The following is a 21,868-nucleotide window of genomic DNA, read 5'->3' on the forward strand; positions in this document are numbered from 1 at the left end:
AGACAGACGGAAGGCTAGGTCCAGGGATACTGTCCCTTGTTGCTCTCCAGTAGGACCCCAGCCCCAGGCAGGACATAAGCTTTGCCTGGCCCTCAGTGCCCGTCTTTCTCTCATCCCTGCTTGCTCTTCGTTGTCTGTGTTTGTTGCCTGTCGCCACCCTTCCTGAAGTCACACCACTTTCCCCTTGGGCTTCACTGTAGGAGCCGTTTCAGGGGACTTACGAGGTCTTCCTTGCAAGACCGGGCAGCTAGAGATGCCTGGCTTCTGTGTTCAGAGAAGGCAAGCAGTCAGTTCTGAGGCACACAGCAGAGGCCCGTGAAATCCATTCATCCAGGGTCCACACTCTGCTGAGGTCTGGGCTTGTAGGGTCCAGGCACTTCAGTTCAAAGCCAGGTTTAGCTACAGTGTGATCTCTTAGATAGTGGTCTACTGTGAGTCTGTTTTTGTTTTGTTTTGCATTGTGTTTAATCTGTAAAATGAGATGATAAGAGTGTGTGGTCCTCTTAAGGTTGCTTTTGAGGTTTAAAATGACAATCATGGCTTCCGAGTCTCCTCTAGGTTGGGTCCATTCTGATTTTGATTCTGGGATATTTGAACTTGCATCCAAGCCCTTGTGGGTTTCCTGGGCCTCAAGGAAGGCTTGAGGTGGCAGGGTGTGGAGTGGGACAATGGCCACCCTGCGAACTGGTGTTAACCGCTCCGCTTCTTGTACCAGGGAGCTGACAGGCCACTGTGCTTTTTTTCCAAGGAAAAGAAAATGCTAGAAGGAAGTTCCCTGTGGGGAAAGCATGACTGACTGGTCTAGACCTCTCTGTCTTCTCTCCCTAGGCTTCTCCCACCTGCCTGGTGGGCTGTACCCATCCTACCTCCACCTGAACCACCTGGAGCCCCCCAGCAGTGGGAGCCCCCTCCTCAGTCAGCTGGGTCAGCCCAGCATCTTCGATACCCAGAAAGGTTAGGAGCTGGAGGGGGTGGGGCTGTTGCCTGGCAGGGAGGGGGTGGCAGAGTGATTTCCTGGGGTTTCTCTGGGGGGTGCCCTCTGCAGGATTATAAGTATCTTCCATGTTGTTTTCTTGGGGGGTCCCTAGGATGGAGCCCAGGGCCTTGCAGGTGCTAGGAAAAGGCTGTACCACTGAACCGCAATCCCTCTTCCCCAGCCTCTTCACGAATATTTACTTTTCTTGTATTGACATAGGGTTTCTAGGTAGCCCTGGCTGTCCTGGAACTCACCATGTAGACCAGGCTGGCCCTGAACTCACAGAGATCCACCTGTCTCAGCCAAGTGTTGGGATTAAAGACGTGTACCACCATACCTGACCTTCAGCTATATTTTCTTTCCCCTCTTTCCTCCCCCCCCCAACTTTTTTTTTCCTAGACAGGGTTTTTCTGTGTAGCTCTGGCTGTTCTAGAACTCACTCCGTAGACCATGCTGGTCTTGAACTCACAGAGATCCACCTGCCTCTGCCTCCCAAGTGTTGGGATTAAAGACGTGCACCACTACCACCTGGCTTTTCCTTTCCTTTTTTAAACTAATAATTGAATCATTTTTTTCCTTCCTTCCTTCCTTCCTCTCTCCTCCTCCCTCCTTCCTTCCTTCTTCCTTCCTTCCTCCTCCCTCCCCCCCCCCCCCCCCCCTCCCTCCTCCTCCTCCCCCCCTTCCTTCCTTCCTCCTTCCTTCCATCCATCCATCAGAGGACAACTTGGAATTCTTTCCTTCTACCACACTGGCCGGAGATCAGACTCAGCTCCTCAGGCTTGACCGCAGACACTGTGACATGCTAAACCATCTTGCAGTCTCTCCTTCATTCCTTCCTTTCCCTCCCTGCCTTCTCTTCTCTCTCCTCACCTCTCCCTTCACTCTCTTTCCTCATGCAGCCCGTAGTGGCCTAGACCTTGCTCCATAGCTCTGGATGCCTTAACATCCACTTGCTTTTACCGCCTTGAATGCTGGGCTTACAGGTGTCGGCGTCAAGGTGCCTTTTTGAGACACAGTCCCAAAGTCCCCTCACTGTCACTGTGTCACCCACAGCCTTTTAATAAGCCCTGGATAGCTCTGAAAGCAGCCTTTGGCCTTTCTTCCTTTAGAATGAGGAAACAAGCCGGGGAGGATGAGATGGCTAAAGTCAAATTGTTACTCACTTTCCAGCCATGCCTGGCCCCTCCCTCGGGTAGACCAGGTCCCTACACATTGTCTCTTTGGGGTGCCATGCACCCTTGGGTTATGAGTGGGTAATTATTCTGGTTCACTGTGTCCTTTTCTCCCTAGATGGCTTCTACCTGCCTGCGCCTGGGACCTTGCACTCTCACGCACCCTCGGCCAGAACCCCCAGTGGCCACTCCTCAGGTGGTCCAGCCAAAGGCTCCTCCCGGGAAGGTGCAGGGAAGGATCGCTCAGGCCGTGGTGGAGACCCCCCTCCGTTGTTTGGCAAGAAAGACCCTCGGGCACGTGAGGAGGTATCCGTGCCCCGTGGTGTGGTGGACTTAACCCAGGAGGCCCGAGCTGAGGGCCGCCAGGACCGTGGGCCCTCACGCCTGGCTGAGCGCCTGTCACCCTTCTTGGCAGAGGCCAAAGCCAAGGGTGCTTTGCAGCCATCCACCTTGAGCCTATGCAATGGCGCGGTGGACGCAGGGCTGGTGGCCGAATTGGGCCGTGGAGGTGCCAAGGAGGTGGCCAGGCAGGAGGAGAGTGCTCGGCTGCTGCGGCGGGCGGAAGCTCTGCTGCCCACGGCAAGGCCCTGTGGGTCCCCACTGCCACCACCACCACCGCCGCCACTGCCTCCCAAGGGTCCCCCTGCACCTCCTTCCTCGACACCAGCTAATGTCTACACCGTGTTCCGTGAACCAGGCCGTGAGCACCGCGTGGTGGCACCCACCTTTGTGCCTTCTGTGGAGGCCTTTGATGAGCGTGTGGGACCCATCCAGATAGCATCTCAGGCTCGTGATGCCAGGGCCAGGGAGCGTGAGCCAGGCCGTCCTGGCGTCCTGCAAGGTCCCCCTGGATCTCCACGACTGGAGCGACCAGAGGTCCTGCGGGAGAAGAGTTCTGTCATCCGTTCCCTCAAGCGTCCACCTCCATCCGATGGACCTCCAGCCCGATCCTCTCGGTCCTCCCCCGATGCCCGCGCCTACCTGCCCCCCAAGGAACTACTCAAGCCTGAGGCTGACCCGAGGCCTTGTGAGCGTGCACCCCGAGGCTCTAGCTCCTCTGCTGCCCAGCAGGCTGCTAAATTCTTTGGCCTGGAACCATCCCGACTTCCCGGGCCGGAGCACAAGTGGAAACCTTTTGAGCTGGGCAACTTCGCCACCACGCAGATGGCTGTCCTAGCTGCCCAGCACCACCATGCCAGCCGAGCTGAAGAGGAAGCAGCTGTCGCCACAGCATCCAAAAAGGCCTACCTGGACCCAGGGAGTACAATGCCCCGTGCCCCGGCCCCCTGCGGCAGGCCTGGTGCCGACCTCCACTCTGCAGCCCATGGACCCGGAGAGGCCTCTGCTATGCAGAGCCTCATCAAATACAGTGGTAGCTTTGCTCGGGAGGCCGTGGCCGTGCGCCCTGGCGGCGGTGGAAGAAGAGCCCCTTTGGAGGCCTGGGAACCATGAAACCCGAACCTACACCCACATCTGCAGGTCCCCCCAGAGCCCAGGCCCGACTTACACACTCTGGAGTCCCTGCAGCTGGAGGGGGCCGGCAGCTGAAACGGGACCCAGAGAGACCTGAGAGCGCCAAGACCTTCGGGCGGGAGGGCTCTGGTGCCCAGGGGGAGGCGGAAGTGAGACACCCGCCTGTGGGCATTGCTGTGGCTGTGGCGCGGCAGAAGGACAGCGGCAGCAGTAGCCGGCTGGGGCCTGGGCTGGTAGACCAGGAGCGCTCTTTGTCACTGAACAACGTCAAAGGTAGGTGCTGGGTCCTGACTTTGTTTTGTTTTGGTGGTGGGAAGGTCGAACCTATAGGATCACTAATGCACAAGATAGGCAAGTACTGTGCCACTCTGTTATTTTGGGGGGAGGGGCAGTCATCTCCAGCTCACGTTGTAGCTAAGAATGATCTTGAACTTTTGATCCCCTTGCCTCCACTTCCTGAGTGCTGGGACAGGCGGCGTGTGCATCCTGACACTGGTTCATGCAAGGCTGGCATGGATCCCAGGGCTTGCTGCATGCTGTGCAAGCAATCTAGCAAGTGACCCACACCTCCAGCCCCCGTTTCTCGTTAAGTTGCCCAGACTTGAACTTGCTGTGTAGCCTAGATAGGCTTTGGATTTGTAGTAGTTGGCATTATACCAGGCCTAGTCCCACTCTTAGATTTTACTCTGTGGGTGTGGGTGTGGGTGTGGGTGTGTGTACAGGTGTTATGCGCAAGTGTGGAGGTCAGAAGACAACCTCAGGAGTTCATTTCACCGTGTACTTGTTTGAGATAGGCTCTCTTATGATATTTACCTATTGTGTGTGTGTGTGCTGTGTGTGTGTGTGTGTGTGTGTGTGTGTGTGTGTGTGTGTGTGTGTGCATGCATGCCCAGACACACACGTGAGTACACTGCACACATGGAGGTCAGAGGACAAGTTGTAAGAAACGGTTCTTCTTCCCTGTGGGTTCTGGGGATGGAATTCAGGTCTTCAGGCTGGCAGCAGGCTCCTTCACCTACTGAGGCACCTCTCTGGCCTGAGACATTTTCTCTTGTGGGGCTTCAGAGTCCAGGCTAACTGGCACCAGATCTTCTGTGGATTCTCTTTTCTCCACTTCCCAGCTTTACATGCTTCTGTGGGATCTGAACTCAGGTCCTCACACTTGTACTTTGCTTTTTCTGAGTCCTCTCCCCATTCCCTAATCCTTGGATCTGCTTGCCTTGATGTCTCACTTCTAGTTTCCTGCCCTCCACCCTTTTTAATTGTGTGGCCCTGGGTAGCTTGGAATCTACTCTGTAGACCAGGCTGGCTTTGAACTCATAGAGATCCACCTGCCTCTGGAGTGCTGGGATTTAAGGCACGCACTAACCGCTCCTGGCTGGTTTCCTACTCTTTTTCTCCCAAGCCTCCCCTGTTCCCCAGTACTGCTTGTCCATCGTGGCTGCTATTGAAACTTTGATTGCCTTTCCCATTATCCATATAGACGTGTAGAGTACAGGAGAGGAGAAGGAAAAAAAAGACCATTATGTTTTCCCAGCACCCCAAACACTTTCCTGGCTTTCCCTGAATTCATTTCCCCGTGCAATTTGTGTCTACCTGCAGAGTGGCTAGCGCGGCATAGTCTTGGTCTTAATGCGTTGTTCCTCCATCACAGTGTGGGTCATTTCTCCCGAGATGGTGGACTCTTTACAAGTGTCATTTTTTTTACGGTCTTTAATATTCCGTGGGGAGCACATGCCAGCAGGTACCATAGTTAGGTTTCTGGTCCCCTGTGGGCATTTTAAGTTTTTGCCTGCTCTCTTTTGTGTCGAGAATGCTGTGTGGAATATTTGTGCACGTAGTACCTCTGTGCTGTTTTGAGTCACTTCGTTATGTCCTGGAGATTCCTAGGAATAGACTAACCTGAAGCCTCCCGAGTCCTTCGGAGGGGTGGGGGGTAGAGCTGGGTGTCGTCTCATTCAGTGCCTCTGGTGCCCTGTCAACATGGGGCTTGGAGCATAGTAGGTGTTGGGTAAACAGGTGAATGAGTGAATGCTTGTGGATGGTAGAGACGGCTTCCTGACAGGCTTTAGTGAATCTTATTTAAGTGAAGAAATGTATGTGCATGCGTGTGAGTGTATATCGTGTGTGCTGGTGCCCAGAGATGTGAGAAGGGGCCCTCACATCCCTTACACTTGCTGAGTCTTCTCACCAATGCCCTGGCTGCTGCTGGTTTTTTTTTTTTTTTTTTAATTATTTCTATTTGTGTGTGTGTACGAGAATGTGAGTGTGTGAACATGTGTTTGCACATATGGAGGTCAGAGAACAACTTCCTTGTGTTGATTCTTTCCTTCCACTCTGGATTCAAGGGATCAAATTCAGGTCATCAGGCTTTGTGAGGCAAACAGTTTTACCCTCTGGATCATCTGTCTCCTTTAGCATTTTTTTGCCATTTTTATTGATTCATTGATTGATTGATTGATTAATTAATTGATTTGTGTGAGTATGTGTTTGGGTTTGTGTGAGTATGTGGGCATATGTGTGCCAGGTTGCATGTTTTAAGGTCAGAGGACAATCTTGGGTGCCAGTTCTAGCCGTCTACCTTGTTTGAAGCAGGGTCTCTTGTTTGTTACTGTGTATGCCAGGCTAGCTGGATTGTGGGCTTTTGTGGGGCCTTTCCAGTCTTCATCTCCTACATCACTGTAGGAGCTCTGACATAGGTCATCTATGTGTTTTGGGGATCCAAGCTTGTGTCTTCACACTTGCACGGGTGAGCACTGTATCTGTTGACCCAGCTCCCAACCCTTCCCCCCTTTTTTGAGACAAGGTCTTGTTAATAGCACAGGCTAAGCCCAAACTAGCCTCAAACTTGTAACCCCCCCTGCCTCAGTCATTTTTGAGGTTGGCTCTTCTTCCAGAACTTGGTAAGTTGGTCAGTATTTTGTGTATTTTGGAGATCTATTTTCAGCATCTTTATTGAGCTCTGCACTCTGTCAGCTAAGGGCAGAGCCTGCTGCCGTGCTAAGGGTCTGTGGTTCAGGCATTTAAGCTGAGTATGTCCTGGTGAGGGCTTGGCAGGCTGAGTGAAGGCTGGGAAAAGGTCCGGGCCGGGTGAGGTTTCCCGTGTTGTGTGACATCTCAAGGCAGGCATTGTTTCATGTCCCCAACTTTTTCTTCTCTTGGACCACAGTCCAGGGCCACCCACAAAGCTCCCTTCCTGCAGCTTCCAGACTACACACCCATAGCTGTACTGGGACCTTGTGTATATATCTCCTGACATGCCCTGGGTTCCTCCCCTTCCCAGCCTGCTGCTGCCGCCTTCTGGGTTCCATGGTCTTCATAAGTGTAGTCTTCTCTACGACCTTTCTCTTGGACTGATTTCAGTCCTGTTTCTCAGACAACCTAGCAAAGCCAGGTGTTCTGTGTGACTCTTATTTGTAATGCCTCTATCATTCAGGTTTCAGGGCCTCACCCAGCCTCAGGGCTGGGGTACTGGGCCTGGGTCTTTCTCCTACCACTGTTTTTATTTTTGGAGATGGGGTTTTACTGTGTAGCCCTGATGAGGAACTCATTATACACATCAGGATGGTCTTGAACTCACAGAGATCCTCCTGTACTACCACACCCGGCTTCTAGCAGTATCTTTATACCACCCAGTGCTCCAGCTGGTCCATGCTTGTTTTCCTGGTAGAATATCCCATCCTGTGTTGACTGTCCCTAGCTAGTCCTTGGATGTCCTTATGTCTCTTGAGAACATCTGAGCCTTTGGACTTTGAATCAGGATGTGTCTGCTGACTTTGAAATCTTCTATCATAGAGGTCTAAGTGAATGGTGCTTAGTGGATGTTTGCTGACTGAACGATCGTCTTGCTCTGGGCAGAGATACCTAGCCAAGGAAGCCAGTCCTCTGACGACAGGGGGTGGTTGCAGCAGCACATGCTTATTCTGGGATGGTAAGATAGTGGACAAATCTTCTACCCTGAATAGGGTTCTGTGACATGGTAGGGTACTCCTCTTGTGTGTTTTGGTGGCTTACGTTTTAGTGTCCAAAATACCTGTGCCCACACGGGTCATAAGTGTGTGTGTGCAAGAAGAGGATATGGTTTGAGTTTGGGCTTGAGAAGTTGTTTGTCTCTGGTGCTTTCTTTACTGATGGGAATGAAAACCACTGCCACATGTATACTACGTGCTTCCTAACTCAGCCATGCCCTGGCCCCTCACTGTCTAGGCAGGTGCTCTACCACTGAGCCACACCCCAGCCCCTCACTGGGGGATTCTAGGCAGGAGCTCTACCACTGACCACACCCCAGCCCTTCACTGGGGGATTCTAGGCAGGTGCTCTACCACTGAGCCACACCCCAGCCCTTCACTGGGGGATTCTAGGCAGGTGCTCTACCACTGAGCCACACCCCAGCCCCTCACTGAGGGGATTCTAGGCAGGGGGTCTACCACTGAGCCACACCCCAGCCCTCACTGGGGATTCTAGCAGGGTCTACCACTGAGCCACACCCCAGCCCCTCACTGAGGGGATTCTAGGCAGGGGGTCTACCACTGAGCCACACCCCAGCCCCTCACTGGGGATTCTAGGCAGGGGCTCTACCACTGAGCCACACCCAGCCCCTCACTGGAGGATTCTAGGCAGGTGCTCTACCACTGAGCCACACCCCAGCCCCTCACTGGGGGATTCTAGGCAGGGGCTCTACCACTGAGCCACACCCCAGCCCCTCACTGGATATTCTAGGCAGATGTTCTATTGTTGAGTTCTCCTTTTCTGTTCCCTCTCTTGTTTACTCCCATTGGCTCCTCACTGTTTCTTTGCAGGTTCCTGCCCCAGGGTGCCTTTCCTTCTACATATCTCACTTTTCTTCCAGACATCTGTTCTTCCTGGCATTTAGTGTTTGTTGATTGCATTTCTCTTCTGTCCGGTTTTAAGTGGACAGCTGTGTTGGGACCTGAGCAGTAGAATGCATACATCTGGTGCAGGTAGTTGGATGGTGAACTAACCACAAGCAGAATCGTCATGCTATGATCAGTGCAGTGAGAGAGAGGAATGAGGGATATGATGGAGGGAGAGGTGGTCAGGAGATGGTTCCTTCCTTCTTGATGTCAATTTAAGTCGAGTAATCCATTGGAAGGGCATTCTGTGTGGAAGGAACAGAGTGTCCCTAAGATGGGGAAGGGATGCATGTTGACATGCAGAGATTAGCAGCTAGGGCTAGGGAGGGCATCTGGACCCCGTGATGTTGGCCTAGGGCAGGGGCTTGGCTCTGTGGGGTGACTGGCCAGAGTGAACTGTGAACAGGTCATAGGTAGCTACAGAGTGATGTGGGTAGGGTTGAAGCCCCTCAGAGCATGGGGCCAGGTGTGGTAGTCATGTCACATTTCTTTGGCAGCCAACCAGTTTGCTGCCTGTAGTGGCCTGGAGCTCTGTCTGGTGGCCCTGGGCATGGAGGCTGCTCTGTGTTGGTGTCTAGTGGCAGGTGACACTTGGGACAGTAACCCAGGGCAATTCGGTCATGGTATACAGAAGACTTGTGGCCCCGAGCCTAGGCTGCATTCCAGGCACCTCCCCTTTCTGGGGCCCCAGCAGCCCCAGCAGCTGGTCTTAGAGACTGGTGGCACGTGCCCTTCCCAGATGGCTGAGCCCTTGGGAGTGTGTGAGCCTGGTTGACGTGGCGTCTCCCCTGGGACAAGGAAGTATGAGCTCAGGCTCTGATTTCCAGGCACAGCTGTGGAACTCGGGGTGGCTCTGAGCCTGGGCCCTGCCTCATACCTGCTGTTCCTTTCTAAGCTAGTTTCTCAATGGTTCCTGGGCACAGCCCCTTCTAGTTCTGCTAGTGTGTGTGTGTGTGTGTGTGTGTGTGTGTGTGTGTGTCAGTCTGTCTGTCTGTCTGTCCGTCTGTGTGTGTCTGTTTGTCTGTCTGTAGGCCAGAAGTGCCTTCCTCAGTTTCTTCTACCTTTAAAAATTTTTTCTTTTTAAAATTTTGTGTGTATGGCTGTTTTGCCAGGGTGTATGTCTGTGCATCACATGTGTGCCTGATGTTCTTAGAGGCTAGAAGAGGGCATCAGATTGCCTAGAACTGGAGTTACAGGTGATTCTGAGTGATCCTGTGGGAAGTGTGTCCTCTGCAAGAACAGTAAGTGCATGTACTGCTGAGCCATATCTCCAGCCCCTCCTTGTCTTTGGCGATAGAGTTTATGACCGAACCCAGAGCCCACTGGTTCAGCTAGGCTCTCTACCAGCAAACCCCAGGGATCCCTCTGTCTGCCTCCCCAGTGCTAGGATTACAGTTTTGTTCTGTTTTGTTCAGTTTATCTTTTACTTTTATATTTATTTATTATTCGTTTTTTTCAAGACAGGGTTTCTCTGTGTAGCCCTGGCTATCCTGGAACTCTCTGTAGACCAGTCTGGCCTCAAAACTCACAGAGCTCCTCCTGCCTCTGTCTCTTAAGGGCTAGGATTACAGGTGTGTGCCAACATTGCCTGGCTTGTGCTCAGTTTTTAAATATGGGTTCAAGGGATTCAAACTCAGGTCTTTATTTCACCAACCCAGCCCTCTCCCCAGCACCTGGTTGGTTCTGTCACTTTTTGCTGTTATTCTTCTTGGCGGGGAGAGGGGTTTATATTATTTCTCCAGTTGCTGTGACGGAATATCCAACAAAAACATTTACTTAAGGAAGGAAGGAGGCATTTATTTTGGCTTATAGTTTGAGTGCACGGTCCATGGTGGTGGGGGAGGCACAGAGGCAGGATTGGGGGACATCTGTGGTCAGGAAGCAGAGAGATGTGAATGCTGGGGCTCAGGTCTCCTCCTTTAGAACTTTGTTGATGTATGCACCTGTGTGCGCATGTGTATTCAGATATGTTTACTGTATGCACGGGTGGAGACTAGGAGAGGGTGTTGGGTGTCGTCCTCCACTCCTCTCCTACCCTATGTCTTTGAAGCAGGGTCTCTTTCTGAAGCTAGAGCTCATGCCACCTTGGCTCACCTGGCAGCCAGGCAGCCCCAGTAATCCTCAGGTCTCCAGTCCCTTTGGAGCTGTGGTTACAGGTGTGTGCAAGACACCTGGCTGGTTTCGTGGTTACTGGGACCCCACACTGGTTCTTATAATGGCAAAACAGGTTCTCTTAACTGCTGAGCTCTCTCTCCAACCACTTTCTTCTCTTAAAAAAATTTTTTTTTTTACATTTATTTACGTATTTGTGTATATATATGCACACATGTCAAGCTCAGAGGACAGCTTTCAGGAATTCTTTCTCTCCTTCCGTCAAGTAGGTCCCGGGGATCGAACTCAGGCTGTCGGGCTTGCCTACATTGCTTGCTGAGCCGTCCCCTGGCCATGCTGTTCTTTACTAGGTCTGAGTTGGCAACCCAGAGCGTAGTTCTGCCCACATTCAGGAGTGGATCTTCTGACCTCTCATGAAGCCTCTGTGGAAACCCCTCATAGACAGACATGCTCACAGCTTTGCCTGCTTACGTCATTCTGGAACCCCATCATGCTGATGATGTTCACCGCCACAGGAGGGTTCCAAGTTAGTTCAAGAACTCCATGGCCTCAGAGGCAAGGAGTGCCCTGGCTGGTCCCCTGGTCCCCCCCCCCCCATCTGAAGGTGGTATTGCTCCCTGCTTCCTGCTTTCCTTCCCTCCCCTTCCTTAACTTGCCCTTCCAGTCACTTTGCACTGGTGTAAGTAAAGAGCCTGCTGAATGCTTCCGTGGACTGTGGCTCTGGGGAAAAGGGTCCTCCCCTGTCCCACCTCTGTCCACTCTCACCACTTAAATTGATCTGGGTTTCCCAGTGTGGGGCCTGATTTTTTTAAAAGATGTTCTAGGAAGCCCTGAGGTTCACTCCAGGTAGACTTGCTGGCCCTATTCCATCTGCCTCCAGGCACTGGCCCTGTCCCATACTAGGCTGTTTGGCGGTCTGTAGCATGTGTGGCCCTTGGATGTCTGGGCTCATGTGGCTTCTGTGCTCTGGACGGCTGCATCCCTATCTTTGGGGAAACCAGAGGGCTGCCATCTCTGAGCTTGTCTTGGGCTGGGACAGTGCTCTTGGGGACTCTGAGGTTTTAGGGGTGCAGGGAGATAGATGAGGTACCAGGAGTTCAGTTGCTGCATTTCAAGTGGGACCTTGGCCTGTGAGAATCCTGAACTTGACCTGCTCTAGACCCCGAGTTGGGTCTGTTGGGCCAGGCCAGGGGTGGCTACTCTGCTTCTGTCATCACGTGACCAGCTTTATTTATCGATTTGCCGAGACAGAGGCTCTTGTAGCCCAGATTGACTTCTAATTTGCCATGTAGCCTGAGGATAGCCTTGAACTTAAAATCCTCTTCTGTGTGTATAAACCATGCCTGGTATCCCCCTATGGGGAGAAGGGGATGGAATCCATGGCTGCTAGGCAAGCAGTTTGCCAGCCAAGCCACATTCCCAACCCCTTCTCCTTTATACCAGCGTGTGTGTGTGTGTGTGTGTGTGTGTGTGTGTGTGTGTATGTGTGTGTGTGTGTGTGTGTGTGTGTGTGTGTGAATGTGTGGGCGTGGACATGTCACCCCATGTGTGTCAAGGTGAGAAGGCAACATGTAGGAGCTGCCCCCCCCCCCCAACTTCCACCATGTGGGTTCTGGAGATTGAACTCAGGTTGTCAGACTTGGCAGCAAGCACCTTTACCTGTTGAGCCTCCCCATCTCTTTTCTTTAATTTTCATCATCATCATCATTATCATCATTATCATCATCATCACTGCTTTTCTGAGATAGGGTTTCTCTATGCAGCCCTGGCTGTCCTGGAACTTGCTCACAGAGATCCTCCTGCCTCTGCCTCTTGAGTTCTGGGATTAAAGGTATGCACCATCACCGACTTTTAAATGCATTTATTTGGGCTGGAGAGATGGCTCAGTGGTTAAGAGGGCTTTTTGTTGTGGAGGATCCAAGTTCAGTTCCCAGCTTACAACCATCTGGAGCTCCAGTTCTAGGGAATCTAATGTCATCATCTGAACTCCTAGAGCACCAGGCAGGCATAAACGTAGTACATACACATACATGCAGGGAAAATACTCGTATGTATAAAATAAAGATGAAAAAGAAAAGACATTTATTTTGTGTGTTCATGTATATGTATAGGCACAGGCATGCCACTGTGCACATGTGCAGATCAGAGGTCAACTTGTAGGAGTCCGTTCCCTCTACCCTATAGATTTAGGGGATTGAACTCTGGTCTTCAGGCTTGGCAGGAAGTACCTTGATCCACTGAGCCTCCTCTCTGCCTTAAAAAAAAAAAAAAAAAAAAAATAGGATCTCACTCTGAAGCTTAGGCTATCCTGGAACTTGATATGTAACCCAAGCTGGCTTTGTACTCAAATCTATCCTCCTGCCTCAGCCAAGTGTTAGGATCACAGGTGTGTGCTGCCATGCCCAGTTGTTTGATTTTTATTTATTTTTTACTTTTGGAGACAGGGTTTCTCTGTGGAGCCCTGGCTCTCCTGGAACTCACTATGTAGACCAGGCTGGCCTCCAACTCAGAGATCCACCTGCCTCTTCCTCTTGAGTCCTGGGGTCAAAGGCGAGTGCCACCATGCTTGTGTTTGATAGATTTTATTGTGTTTAAACTTATATCTGCTGGTGTTATTTTCACCACAGCTGTCCATATGAATAACAGGCAGGCTCCTGGGATGGAAAGTTTCTGGGCCAAAGACCCCTCAGTGGGATTCAGAGGTCGTAAGGATCTGTGTTGCTGGGAGAAAGATCCTCACAGGGAGGGTTCTGTTGGGTGTACGAGGGGAGGGCATCTATGGGTGAAAGATGTAATGAGAGTCTGGACCACTGCAGGCAAGGGACTCACTGCCACCTTTGGCCCCCAGGGCATGGCCGGACTGATGATGACTGCGATCGAGCCAGACACCGGGAGGATCGGCTGCTAGGTACACGGCTGGACCGCGACCAGGAGAAGTTGCTCCGGTGAGGGCTTGGGGTACTTGAGAGTCGGGGCTGGGGGCTTTTGGGGTAAGAGTGATGAGGTGACCTCTGAGTTCCACCATGATCCTTGAGAGCCAAGCAGCCACCTTGGGCTTGGAGGCAAGGCCCCTCCAGCCAGCAGGGAAGAGCCTCAGCTGTCCTCAGGCTCCACTGTGTGCTGCCTGAGTTGTGTCCTCCTTTCTTTCCCTCCCCATTCCGGGGCCACCAGTGGTTCTCATACCTCTGTTTCCCTTTGCAGAGAAAGTAAGGAGTTGGCTGATTTGGCCCGTCTACACCCCACCAGCTGTGCCCCTAATGGTCTGAACCCCAACCTCATGGTGACCGGGGGCCCTACGCTGGCAGGCTCGGGACGCTGGTCTGCTGACCCCGCCACTCACTTGGCCGCACACCCCTGGCTGCCTCGCTCGGGCAGTACATCCATGTGGCTTGCCGGACACCCTTATGGTGAGTGTAGCTCCAAGGGGTTTCTCTCCTTGAGGGAAGGCTGGGACCAGCTAAATATCTCTCAGCTTCCTGGTAGAGGCGGGACAGATGCCTGTGCCCACTCTGCCTGCACTCTTCAGTGTTCTTCTGGGATTCTCAGTGGTGACCAGGGACTACAGTGCTGTCAATGGGCCTGGAATCTCCTTACACTGATGTGAACTTGGGTTTCTCCCCCTAGGCCTGGGACCCCCCTCTCTACACCAGGGCATGGCCCCCGCATTCCCACCTGGCTTAGGGGGCTCCTTGCCATCAGCCTACCAGTTCGTCAGGGATCCCCAGTCTGGCCAGCTGGTGGTTATCCCTAGTGATCACCTGCCTCATTTTGGTAAGTGACAGCCAGGCACTTTCCTGACCTCCTGTGGGGGTGGGACAACTCTGCATATGGGGTGGGGACAAGTGGGCCCAAGAAAGCATCCGACCTCAGTTGTGTCCAGAGAACAGATTCTGACCCCTCCATGAGAATTCAGTTAGGATCCCCTGTGGGGACTGGGTGTCCCTGTCCCTTCTGAGGCCCACTCTGCAGACCATGGGTTGTAGTCTCCATGGTGACTTTGGTACCATCCTGCATGTTGACATGCTCCAACTGTGACCTCTGAGGACATTCTCCTTGGGGGTGTGGCAGCGATGTGTGCATATACACGGGGTGATACTCCAGGCTGAGAGCCAGCAGGAGCCTCGGCTCTGGTATTGCCTGGCTGTCTGCACTGGCCCTTAGCATCTCCCTCTGGACATGAGGTGAGAGTCCACACAGGAGCTGGGGCCGTGAGTGCAGCCCCCCTGTTTATGGTCTGTCTGTCTCCACAGCTGAGCTAATGGAACGAGCAGCGGTCCCTCCCCTCTGGCCAGCCCTGTACCCGCCGGGCCGCAGCCCCCTGCACCATGCCCAGCAGCTGCAGCTCTTCTCTCAGCAGCACTTCCTGCGGCAGCAAGAGCTGCTGTACCTGCAACAACAGGCAGCCCAGGCCCTGGAGCTGCAGCGGAGCGCACAGCTGGTGGTGAGTCCTGGCCCTATGGTGGGAGGCAGACATGGCAAGCCATATGACTTGAAGAGAGTGGCAGTCCAGGAGGGCTGCCTGAAGGAGGCAGCATCTGAACAGAGGAGGACCAGAGAGAAGATCAGATACAAAAGCTAGGGTGTGCTGGTGGTACCCACTAGTGACAGGACCCAGTGAGTAGTAGAAAAACATGACAGAGGTGTGGGTTGGCGATGATGTGACTGGATACCCAAGGGATCTTGGAGGTCCCTATCTGTCTCTAGGCAGTAGCTACTCTGGAGTAATCAGTTGGGTGGTACAAAGATTTTTCAGGCTCTGTGTCCTCCAGCAAGTGACTTAACCTCTCTGGTCTTGAAGTTTCTGCTTCGAGGAAACAGGGGTCCTAATAATAATGGTTAGTTACTTAGCTCTTAGGTACAGGTGGCCACACAGTGGCGAGTATATGGAGCGGTCCTGGGTGTGTTTTGGGTACTAGCTGCCGGGTGGCAGTGAGTACTGGCTGTTGTAGAGCTAGGTTTCTCATTTTGATGTCAGATGTCTCAGTGGTGCTTGGTTAATGCAACTTAGCGCTGAGCAGGTAGTTAAGCACACTACAAGGTGCCGGGGTATGGGTCTGGGCCAGAATCCTGGCATCGAGGGGTTTTAGGCCACAGGCCATCCTTGTAACAGCCTGAGCTCTGTGCCCTGCCCCCAGCCCGCTCTCTGGGTTCCGTAGAATGCCATGTTTATTACACGTGTGCCTCGGTGGAATGTCTATGGTGTATGGGACAGGGAGGCCCGGGTGGCCTGGACCGTGGATCTTGCCGGTAGTCTCTGGAGTGGAAGGCCCCAGGGACCAGGCGGGTGATGATGGCTCCTGCCACGCTGCTCCTACCCCTTGTCCCGTCCCCCAGCAGGAACGATTGAAAGCACAGGAGCATCGGACTGAGATGGAGGAGAAGGTGAATAAGAGGAGCCTGGAGACCACGGCCAAGGCCAGCCTGAGTGCTACAGGCCCAGGGCTACTGCCTCGCAAGCCTACCGGCCTAGCTGCAGGCCCCACAGGCACCCATGGCAAGGCTGTGAGCCCACCCCCGTCTCCCCGAGCCTCCCCTGTGACCTCTCTGAAGGCCAAGGTTATCCAGAAGGTGGAGGATGTGTCTAAGCCACCAGCCTACACCTACCCTGCCACGCCTAGCTCGCACCCCAGCAGCCCGCCACCTGCCTCCCCACCACCTACCCCTGGCCTCACCCGCAAGGAAGAGGCTCCTGAGAACGTGGTGGAGAAGAAAGACCTCGAGCTGGAGAAGGAGGCGCCCAGCCCCTTCCAGGCCCTGTTCACAGGTGAGCGTGCAGGACAGGGGCCACCTGTCCATGAGACACTGAATTCCTGAGTGTTCATTGGTGGCTTGGTTCATTCACTCATTCTTGTCTGTTCACTGCGCATTCATTCACTCACTGGCTCATTCATTTATCCCTTCCTTCCTTCATTTATTTGTTCATTTGTGAACCTGTGTCACTCATCTTCCACGACAATCTGTTCTCTGCTTCATTCAGTCACTGACCCCTGTCCAGTGGCTCATTCATTCATCTGTTCACTCACTCTCTTGATGAGCACTCTGGATCACCCAGTCAACTCTGGAATGAACGTAGCTGAGATCTCTTCCCGGTCCCTTGTTAGTCTGATAGCATCCGTGCAGGCAGGCTACTCAGAGCACAGTGAAAACCCAGACTTGTAAACTCTGCACCGTCGCTGCTGAGTCACCCTGGGAACACTTAGAGGTTCCCATCTGGGCAACCTCTTCGACCCCACACACATGCTGTCCCAGTGTCCTGTGTTCTTTAGGACTGGCCGCAGGTGGCTTTGGGGCTTGAGGTCTGTGTCCTCTTTAGTGAGCTCGCACTTGGGAGGATTTGAATTTTAACTCAGAATCCTGTATTAGTGCTGAGTTAGTTTGGCAGGAGGTTGCCCCTCCCTGGAGTCTTCGGTGTAATGCTGGTGCTAAGGGTAAGCACATGCCTGGCCTCGAGCCTGCTCTCTGGTAGACTGTTGTGCCTGTTAAGCTCCTGTTGGGCATTGCCCAGGCCTGGGTCAGGACTGACGCTGCCACAGTCATTCCTCTCAGCCCTGCCTCTTAGGACAAAACTGTATTACCGTGAAGATCTTGCTCTGCTGTGTTGTGAGACAGTGTCTCACTGTGTACCCGTGGTTGCCCTTGAACTCACAGAGATCTGTGAGCTTCTGCCTCCCAGGTTCTGAGATCAAAGGCATGCGTGCGCCACCACGCCCAGCTACTGTGAGATTTTTGAACACATGCTTTATTGGGGTGAGGTACAGCCCGGGCTGACTGACAGCTCTTCATAGACCTTGTTTAAGCATTTGCTTCTGGTCCAGTCCTGTTTCTCCTTTACAATTGTAAGACCCTTGAGGACAAGATGGTGGCTGACTCTCCGAGGCTCAGACATGTGGAAGGGTCTTGGGTTATTTCAGGATCAGAGGGGAAGGTGTTCCCTACCCTGCAGCTGATCAAGCAGGAGCAGTTGGTTATATGTTGTGCCTTCTCTCTCAGGTGATGGGATAGGTTAGAGTCCCGGGGAGCCCCCTTCACTGACTTCTTCTGTCTTCGGCAGATATCCCCCCCAGGTACTCATTCCAAGCCCTGCCACCACACTACGGGCGACCCTACCCCTTCCTGCTGCAGCCCACTGCGGCTGCTGACGCTGATGGCCTCGCCCCTGATGTACCACTCCCAGCTGATGAGCCTGAGCGCCTGGCACTGTCTCCTGAAGACAAGCCCATCTGCCTGTCACCTTCCAAGATCCCAGAGCCACCCCGGGACAGTCCAGAGGAGCCCCTGCCGCTCGCTGACCGTGAGGTGAAGGCTGAGGTTGAGGATGTCGAAGAGGGTCCCACGGAGCTGCCTCCCCTCGAGTCACCATTAGCTCTGCCTGTCCCAGAGACCATGGTGGCTGTCAGCCCTGCAGGTGGCTGCGGAGGTGGCCTGCTAGAGGCCCAGGCGCTGAGCACAGCGGGTCAGGGCTGCCGGGAGCCCTCTGAAGCCTCAGACTTTGCGCAAGTGGCTGAACCACAGATAGAACTACCGGTAGGACAGAGCCCTGCGTGGCTGCCCTGGAGCTGGGAACTCAGCTGACACCTGAGCCACTGGTGGAGACTAAGGAAGAGCCGGTGGAGGTGCCCCTGGATGTGCCAATGGAAGGGCCCATGACAGAGGCAGGGCCTGAGGACAGCCTGCCCCAGCCATCCCTGACTGAGCCTCAGCCCAGCCTAGAGCTCTCAGACTGTGACTTACCTGTCCCAGAGGGCCAGTGTCTGAACTTGGAGGCCCAGGAGGCTGCACCTGCTCCGGGCAGTACCTGCTATCTTGAAGAGAGCTGCTCTGAATCACTCCTGCCAGGCCTGGAGGACCCGCTGGCCGGCATGAATGCACTGGCAGCTGCAGCCGAGCTGCCCCAGGCCAGGCCTCTGCCCTCTCTGGGTACTGGGGTACCAGCCGGGGAGAAGCTGGACACAGCCCCCAGCGTAGGCCTGGAACACAGCTTCCTGCAGGGCATCACCCTGCTGAGTGAGATAGCTGAGTTGGAGCTTGACCGCAGGGGCCAAGAGGTTGTAGGTAAGTCCTGGGGCTGAATGTTTCTGATGTTCTTTTTCAGAAAATTGATAAAAGCCAGTGGTGGTGGTCCATATCTGTAAATCTCAGCATTTCTGAATCCGAGGCAGGTCTGTCTCTGTGGTTCTGGGTTAGCTTGGTATACACAGCAAGGTCCAGGCCAGCCAGTAGATTTACAGATCTAGATTTTTTTTTTCTTAAAAACTTCCAAGGCTCCCAGAATATGTCTTATTCACATTCTTTTTGTTTTTGCTTTTAATTGTAAAACCAGGATTGGTGGTACAAGCTGTTATCCCAGCTACATGGGAGCCTGAGGCAGGAGGATTGTGAGTTTAAGGCCAGCTTGGGCTAGAGAGAATAGAAGGCCAGCCCAGGCAACTAATTGAAACCCTGATCTCATGATAAAAAGTAAAAAGAGGGCTGAGGATTAGCTCAGTGGTAGAGCATCTGCCTAGAATCCCCCAGTGAGGGGCTGGGGTGTGGCTCAGTGGTAGAGCACCTGCCTAGAATCCCCCAGTGAGGAGCTGGGGTGTGGCTCAGTGGTAGAGCCCCTGCCTAGAATCCCCCAGTGAGGGGCTGGGGTGTGGCTCAGTGGTAGAGCACCTGCCTAGAATCCCTCAGTGAGGGGTGAGGGGTGGCTCAGTGGTAGAGCCCCTGCCTAGAATCCCCCAGTGAGGGGGTGGGGTGTGGCTCAGTGGTAGAGCCCCTGCCTAGAATCCCCCAGTGAGGGGCTGGGGTGGCTCAGTGGTGGAGTGCTTGCTCTATGGGTTCCATCTCAGTATTGAAGTGGAGATGAGAGGAGTGAGAAGACATAACCAGAGGTGCCATTTTGATGAAGTCTCCGGTTCCATCTCCTTCCTCTGGCATTGTATGAGAGCAGGAGGTTTTTTTTTTTTTTTTTTTTTTTTTTTTTTTTAAGTTAAATTGGCTTGGAGAGAGGTTGGGCAGGAGTGGGGGTGAGTGAGAGGGCAGCTCGATGGGTAAAGGCACCTACCACCAAGCCTGATGGTCTTGAGCCCAGAACCTACATAATAGAACAGAGAACTGATTCCCAAAAGTTGTCCTCTGAGCTCCACATGTGTGCTGCAGCATGTGTGTGCGCACGGATGTGTCACACACACACACACACACACACACACACACACACACACACACACGTAAATAAATGTAATGCAATAAATGGAACTTAGTTCTGCTGGTAGAGTGCTTGCTTGCTCAGCATGCATGATACTCCATTCTCAGCACCACTTGAACCAGGCATGTATCCCAACGCTTGAGAGATGGAGGCAGGAGGATCCAGACTTGAAGGTCATCTGGCTACATACTGAGTTTGAGGCTCGGCTGGGCTATGTTAGACTCTCCCCCTCCCCTGCTCCCAAAGGGCAGAATTTATTTGCTCATGGAACTAAAGTTGAGCAGTAATAAAGCAGCATTAGATACAGCTGGATCTGGGTGCTTAAGTCATCTTGAGGTTTTTTTTTTTCCTGTGCATGCCCAGTTGGTTCTTCCTTTTTCTGCCTCTCTCCCCTTCCCTGTTCTACTTTTCTCTCTGTTGACCTCATTTTGCCAGGCTCACTGCCTTCAGTGGTGCCTTCAGGAATTCCTCCCGTGCCTGTGGGCCTGCTCAGCTGGGCTGAGCCTGTCCTTCCCAGAGTCCCAGTAAGAACTCAGACTCCTCATCATGGGCCCACTGGAGTGCATGCTTTTTGCAGTACAAAAACCTGCAGCTGAGGGCCTGTGGGGATGGCTCCAGTGATGAAGCACTTGTCACCTAAGTGTGAGGACCTGGGTTCAAATCCCAGAACCCATATAAAGCTGGCTATGGAAACAAGCATCCAACATTCCTTTGTTGCTACAACAAAATTGGAGGCGGAGCTAGAATTCCAGGAGTTCAGTGGCCTTTGAGCCTGTTGTACATGCCAGGAACAAAAACCCTTTCTCAAACAAGAAGGGAGGAAAGGACTGACACCTGACTAGGCATCTGAACGTCTACATGTACTGTGGGAATGCATGGAATGCACTTACATATGTGAATTCGCGAGTTCTATTGTTGGGGAGCAGGGACTGCCTTCATGCACCTCCATACTAGGTCCCTGTTGCTTTTTGAGGAACCTCATACTCCTAGAGATTAATTAAAGCCCCAAATCAAAGGCCAGCAGTGAGCAATAGCTGGGCCCACCTCTAGGTCATCTCTAGTTGTGACAGCCATAAGCTTATTCATTTGTATAAGTGCTTGAATAGTTTGCCAGTGACTGGGCCCCTTTGACTAGAGATTTTTTCTTTCTTTCTTTTTTTTTTTTTTAAAGATTTATTTATTTATTATGTATACAGTGTTCTGCCTGCATGTATGCCTGCAGGTCAGAAGAGGGCACCAGATGGTTGGGAGCCACCATGTGGTTGCTGGGAATTGAACTCAGGACCTCTGGGAGAGCAGCCAGTGCTCTGAACCTCTAAGCCATCTCTCCAACCTTTCCTTTCTTTTCTTTTTCTTTTTTCTTTTTTCTTTTTTTTTCTTGAGTCAAGTATGTAGCCCAGGTTGGCCTGAAATCTACAACAATTCCCCTGCCTTATCCTCTTGAGTGCTGGGATTGTAGGCATGCTGTGGACCCATCTTTTCTTTTTGGTTTGTAGATGTCTGACCTTTGCCTGACTTTGTTTTAAGACTTTGACTTCCTTTGGGAGGAACCATACATATTAGATTAGGACCTACCTTAATCCACCTCTGTAGGAACCCTCTCTTCAATCGAGGCCACATCCTGATGTACCTATGAGATTGGTTGGGCTGCTGCACACCTTCGGTGCCAGCATTTGGGAGGACAAGGCAGGCAGCTCTCTTCGACTGTAATATCTGGGATTAGAATCCAATTGTCTATAAGTTAGGGGTTGCAACTGTACCCATAAAGGCTGGCTTGGCTTGTGTCCCCTGGGTAGCTTTGGATCAGGAGGCTGATGGGAGGGAGTTGGACTTTCTGGAACACAGGTCAGTTGTCCTCTGCCTCACTGAGGACCTTGACGCGATGAGGGTGGAGTAGAGCAGCATTGGCCTGCTTCATCTTGATACAAGGAACCTGGTAGGTTCACCACCTCCTGGCCTTCGTTTACCTAAGGATATATAAAAATAAAACCCAGGCTGGAGAGATGGCTCAGCTGCTAAAGCCTGGGCTCACAACCAAAAATAAAAGAATAAAAACCATTGGTTGGGTTCCTTGGGC

General features: G+C 52.8%; 1 protein-coding gene across 1 annotated transcript in view; it reads left to right on the forward strand.

The window, feature by feature from the left end:
• Tnrc18 (trinucleotide repeat containing 18) overlaps nucleotides 1-21,868 on the forward strand; it is a 99,926-nt gene that overhangs the window by 27,334 nt on the left and 50,724 nt on the right. Inside the window, 10 exon segments of the mRNA XM_037198535.1 lie at nucleotides 829-954; nucleotides 2,267-3,559; nucleotides 3,562-3,894; nucleotides 13,456-13,552; nucleotides 13,809-14,014; nucleotides 14,232-14,378; nucleotides 14,858-15,048; nucleotides 15,942-16,371; nucleotides 17,659-18,123; nucleotides 18,126-18,659. Coding sequence (XP_037054430.1) covers nucleotides 829-954; nucleotides 2,267-3,559; nucleotides 3,562-3,894; nucleotides 13,456-13,552; nucleotides 13,809-14,014; nucleotides 14,232-14,378; nucleotides 14,858-15,048; nucleotides 15,942-16,371; nucleotides 17,659-18,123; nucleotides 18,126-18,659 — 3,822 coding nt within the window.

Source organism: Peromyscus leucopus, chromosome 23, assembly GCF_004664715.2.
Source record: "Peromyscus leucopus breed LL Stock chromosome 23, UCI_PerLeu_2.1, whole genome shotgun sequence".
In the NCBI taxonomy this organism is placed as follows: domain Eukaryota; kingdom Metazoa; phylum Chordata; class Mammalia; order Rodentia; family Cricetidae; genus Peromyscus; species Peromyscus leucopus.